Consider the following 5,653-nt stretch of genomic DNA (forward strand, 5'->3'; position numbering starts at 1 on the left):
TTTAGGCATTTTTTTCTGTTGAGGCCTTTTCAAACTGCATCTGCTAGGCGTCAAATCGTGGGATTTAGTGAAAGAAAAATAATAATAATGTAATAAGTACATTAAGCTGGAAAGATGACTTGAATATGGAAAATATCTTCATGTATATTTGCTCATTCATTGTCAATGACAGCTATAGATAAACAATGTATTTTTACTGGCTAGTGAATAATTTAAATAATCTACCTGGCAATATATGTTGCAGGCATGTATTGAATAAAAATGAATTACTTGCATTAAATAACTGACTTAATCATTTCCCGAAAGAACATTTACAGTACCTACCATACACAGCAATAGAGGTCAAAGATCCATTTTTACTTTTTTTTCCATTTTTACTATGGAATTGTGAAAAATGCCCAGCTGTCCTTAAAGAGCTGCGTAGCAGTATTTCTTTTTAAATTTGTGTAGGACAAAACACAGAAAGAGAAAATAACACTTAATTTACTCCTTTGACTCGTCAAACACAGAATGAAATGAAATAAATGAAAAATAATATCTTTATTAAAACATTTAAACACCTTAAAGTTAGATAGATAGATAGATAGATAGATAGATAGATAGATAGATAGATAGATAGATAGATAGATAGATAGATAGATAGATAGGTAGATAGGTAGATAGATAGATAGATAGATAGATAGATAGATAGATAGATAGATAGATAGATAGATAGAGAGAGAGAGATAGATAGATAGATAGATAGATAGATAGATAGATAGATAGATAGATAGATAGATAGATAGATAGATAGATAGATAGATAGATAGATAGATAAATAGATAGATAGATGCTGTTCTTCTAAAGAGTAATTGAAAGAAAGAATGAGCTAACTCCATATTTGATGCCGTTTGAGGGACAGTCCATTATTGTACTTAGTAATTTCCCTGCAGCATGTGTGACTGTGCATCTACACATTAGTAAATGTTTGTTATCATCTTTCATGAAATATTGATTAATCTGAATCATAAGTGGGATAAACTTTAATCAGAGGAGAAACAAGATTTCTTGGCCTTTTTTTTTTTAACTTTATCAAGACGAAATTGACGTAAAGGTTTATATAGATTTTATTGCAGCCGGAAAATGACAAAAATGGGGTTAGCCCGTTCTAGTTTTCCTTGGCTCATAAATAAATACAATATACTGTAAAACGTAAGAAGCAGTGTCTTCCGTTACAGGTACAATAATTACCTGCTAAAAGAGAACTGATTGGACTGTTGGCAACTTCCCACCGATTGGCAGGTATTTAAAAATCAATATGAAATACATGATAATAAAGTATTGGATGAAGCCCAATACCCTGCTTGTGCGTCGTGTAATTTAAAAAGTCACACAAAGGAAACGAGTCGTCTGATTGGCAACAATGTCGGATCATCCGCTATTAAACCGGCGGCGACCATGGGCATGATGGCGGTGAAAATCCTGAAAGGTAAAGCAGGGATATGAGTTCGGATGTAAGTGCGTTATTTTGAGGGGACGTGTCGACGTGTGACACTCACAGCCGACGTATTCCAGATTCCGGCAGATCTGAGGCGGCGTTGCACGGCGGTGGCGGCGGCGTCAATGAAGATGAAGCACCGAGGGGGAAGCTGACATCCTCTTCTAAGTACTCGCTTAAGACGGGGAATAGAATGAAATGCGTAAACTGACCCGTTCTGTCTGTTCCTCACTGCATTAGGTCATTTTGACAAAAATAATCACAGCAATGAAAACCCTCATCCAGACGTTCAGTTAGACATGTGACACAATTTGGTATGACGCTTAGAGGGTTCAAAATAACACAATTGTGGGTCAATAAAGGATCGATCCACTATTTAGATCGAGATAGCCGAACTCTCTGGGTTGTTTTGCACCAAAAATAGTCAAACTAAAATGGGTCATTTTGTACAAGACAACCTAAAAAAAAAAATCTGGTTAATTTGTATAAAACAACTCAGAAAGGTTTGTTGGTTTGTTGCGAGATCATTTTTCACCTGATTATTTGAAAAAAAAAAAAGGTACCTTTTGTAAAAAGCCAGCTCTTCCTCCAGGAGGAAAACTTGAGCCTTGAGTTGGTTTCGCTCTTGCAAGACATCACCGAGTTCCTGCAGTGTGAACTGAGGAGCTTCCGACTCCTCTTCATCCTTCTCATCAGGCACCTGCAGACAAAACAAATACCCATGAAATATATAAAAATATTTGTGAAAAATATCATTATATTACCAGTAAAAATGTAGACATGTCCGCATCCTGCTGACTTGTGTTTACATCTCCGTGTGCTGAGCTGCCAAGGAAACTGGGAACGTTCTCCTTACAGTCAGGCTCTCCTCCACACTCGACCCATACCGAGTCCGCCTTGACGCCATCCAACGCCTCAGAGTGGGACAGGGAGAAAAAGCGTCAAAACACGAGAGAATAAAACATCTTTAGTAGGAAAACTGAAACTTGCAAGATATTATATGAATACAGTGGCGCCCCACCATACGAAATGAATCCGTTCTGGAGTTGGGATCGTAAGGAGACATTGTCGTATGGCGGAAAATAGAAACCTATGCTAATTAGCTAATGCGTGCAAAACCCCAAATAAATAAATTAATTAATTAATTCCCATAAACATTTATAATGCCTTTTCAGAGTGCAGGCATTAATTCCCAGGTACTTATTTATAGTCATAATTTCTTTTTTTTTTTTTGTAAAAAGAAGAGGGTCTGAAAATAACCGTCATAAATATCAAGTTTTCAGGCAAATGTTTTACTTCACCTGCATTGATGGTTTGGACGAGGATGGAAAACTCTCCTCCAACATGACTACTTCTCTCTCCAGTTCCCACTCCTGCCGCTCTTTCTTCAGCTGCCTCAATTCATGCCGCAGGGCGTCCATTTCGCGCTGACGGGCCTGAGCCGCCGCCTCCAGCTCGGCTCGCCGCTGCATGGTAGTCTTGCCGTGCGCCTCCATCGTGGCGAGCCTGTGGCGGAGATCCTGATTGATCCGGATCAGACGGTGCTGCTGTAGCTGGAGCTGAATGGAAAAAAAAAAAGTGTCACAAAAAAGCGGCAGACTTCCTATGTTGGCATATGTTCTTGAGACTTTTGTATTTACGTTCGTATTTGTTTATATATGTATTTGTGATGGACATGTCTCCCAAATAGTATATTGCTATGTGCCATGTGTTGCTTTTTTTGTGGGTTTGTAACCACTGAGACTCATTGACACTCACTGCCTCAAGGTCATCATTTTTTAGCGTCAGCTCGTGGTCTTTGGTCTGGATTTCGTCCCTCTGCTTTTCCACCAACTTGTTGAGCCTTGTCATCAGTTGCTTTTCCTTCTCTGTCGTCCCTGTGAGGACAAAGTATAGTTACCCTTAGGACAAGAGGAAATATAGCTTCACATTGGATGTGTGCTTCGGTAAATATAGCTGTTGCCAACATTACGAGAGTAACTTCAAAAATAACCTCCTGTGCTAGTTTGCCCCCGCCAAATTTAGCCACCAACATGTCAACATAGATTGTTTTTTTCCATGTGATTAAATGTATAGTTAACATCATCACCTACAGAGGAGTTGTTGCAAAATTTGCTTTCCGCAAAGTTTTGTAATTAATCCTTGTCTCAGCGGTATACAAGTACAAGATGTCAGGCAAGAAGAAGGGGCAGAATCAGTCAACTGATACTGTAGTCCACAGCAGTAACACCCACCATCATCTTGCTGGTACGGGTCTCCGTCTTGGTCTTCAACAAGAGCTTGGCTGAAGGCCCGGCTGGCCAGCAGCTTTTTGTTCTCTGCCTCCAGCTGAGCCATTTGAGAGAGGAGAGCCTCAACCTCAGCTCTCCACATGTCGTCCACCTGCTCCAGCTCCTGACAACAACAAAAAAAAACACCAGAAAAGAACACGGTGTCAGTGAATATGCTGCATAGTTACAGCAGTTTGCCCTCTGTGTGTGCAGTACAATCAACACTGTACCATAAGGGTGCAGGGGTATAATTCTGAAAAAAGACTGAGTAGATGGAAAAATGAATAGTAAAATACCAACTCTATAGCACGCGTCCTCAAAAAATGTGTATGCAGTAACTGCCTGTATTAAAAAACTGTAACATTTAAAAATCAGTAATTTAAAGGTGAATACTGTCCTGGCAGCCCAGACTAAATCAATCTCCTTCCCACCATCCAAAACGTGTCCAATTCGTACATAGAGTACTTCCTTGACACCAATTGTCACGTGTCAACCCCCCCAAAAAAACACACAAACTGTAATGAATAAATGTAAACTGGGGAGAGTAGTGCTCAAAGCTGGCTAGATTTTGTTTTTCATGCCCATGAAAAGTATTCTGTTGACGAAGATTTCTACGAATTCAAAGGAGGGGGTCGACTTGTTTTTGCAGTTGTTTTAGGTGAAATCCTCCGCTTAGCGCTGACCTGGTGGTGCTTCCTCTCCTGCGCCGTCCTGTCGCTGCGCTCCTGCCGAAGCCGCAGCAGCTCCCGCCGCAGATCGTCTGCCTCCTGCCCGCCACCGCCAGCCTCTCCGCGGCGGCCTACCAGCGACTCCAGAAGCTCCAGGACTCGCACCACCTTGGGGACCACGCCGACCAGAGCCTCGCAGCCGAAGCGCTCGATGGTCCGCTCGAACTCTTGCGCCAGAGCTGCGGCGATGTCGTACACGTCCAACACCGTCAGCTCCGACCAGGACTTCTCCAGCGCAGACATGATAGTTGTTTTTACGATTAAAAACAAAACCTCGGGACTCTTCTTTGCGAGAAACGACCGTGTCACATTATAAAGTAAAAACGAGAGGTTCGATACCGCACGGAGGATTCGCGGACGAGGGACTACTTGTGCAGTTTGTTGACAGGTTCAACTTTTAACTTTAGACGAGGCGTTCAAGGCCCTCGACAAAGCTCGTAATCCAAACAACCAGGCAAACGCAAGCAAAGAGCAAAGAAAAATCGCAAAACGTAATTCACGTGAATATTTCTTCAAAACAGAGTTCTCAAATATCCGAATTCAATTTAAAACTGAACGTTAAGTAGCGTTTTTTTTACAACAGCTTGTGAATGTAGCAGTCTGACTTGCGAGCTGCCTTGGAAGACCTACTGCGCAGTTAACATTCCGATTTCATTCTGCTCGTAAAGACATTTCATAAACGTCAGCTGTCTGCAATACAGTATTACAAAGCTATTTGTCAATATTGGCAATATTTTTATATACTTGACAAATTATACCAAATGCATCCTTGTTTAGAACTTTTCAAAAATAACGACAAAAACTGGAAATTCAATTGAAAAAGTTTTGTGAGGGTTCAGAACGTATTAAAATACAGTAAAACTACACCTGACATTTTATTTCACTTTAGTAAAAAACACAAATTAAAAAGTATTTTAGTGTAGGAAACTGGAAAAAAGTCAAATGTTTTTGTATCGCATGGGTTAATAAAGTACTCTGTAATAAAATTGTGGTTGGCAAGGTAAAGTTATAAGATTTAATTTCACTTAGTCTTAAAAAAACTAATTGTAATTACAAAATGTATGAGTATGAATAAAATAGTTTTAGTGAAACAGAAATGAAAAGAAAACACTTATGTACAAATATATCGAACATTTATAGCTGACTGACAATTGTAAAATGCCCAAAAACCAAACAAG

General features: G+C 39.9%; 1 protein-coding gene across 2 annotated transcripts; it reads right to left on the minus strand.

Moving 5' to 3' along the window:
- Window positions 1-562: 562 nt before the first annotated feature.
- On the minus strand, window positions 563-5,027 carry LOC148429337 (RILP-like protein 1). Of its 2 annotated transcripts, none has more exons than XM_088416963.1 (8): window positions 4,431-5,027; window positions 3,712-3,871; window positions 3,236-3,354; window positions 2,779-3,036; window positions 2,242-2,391; window positions 2,041-2,180; window positions 1,539-1,652; window positions 563-1,461 (listed from the first exon to the last, which is right to left on the minus strand). In XM_088416963.1, exons 1-8 carry the CDS (start codon window positions 4,716-4,718, stop codon window positions 1,368-1,370), a joined length of 1,323 nt encoding a protein of 440 aa, XP_088273089.1. In that variant the 5' UTR covers window positions 4,719-5,027; the 3' UTR covers window positions 563-1,367. The 2 variants fall into 2 exon arrangements, with proteins under 2 accessions (XP_088273089.1, XP_088273097.1); XM_088416971.1 differs by having other exon boundaries at window positions 567-1,461; window positions 2,041-2,177; window positions 4,431-5,022.
- Window positions 5,028-5,653: the final 626 nt, after the last annotated feature.

This window comes from Hippichthys cyanospilos, chromosome 1 (genome assembly GCF_059441005.1).
Source record: "Hippichthys cyanospilos isolate Australia breed blue-spotted pipefish chromosome 1, RoL_Hcya_1.0, whole genome shotgun sequence".
Lineage (NCBI taxonomy): Eukaryota > Metazoa > Chordata > Actinopteri > Syngnathiformes > Syngnathidae > Hippichthys > Hippichthys cyanospilos.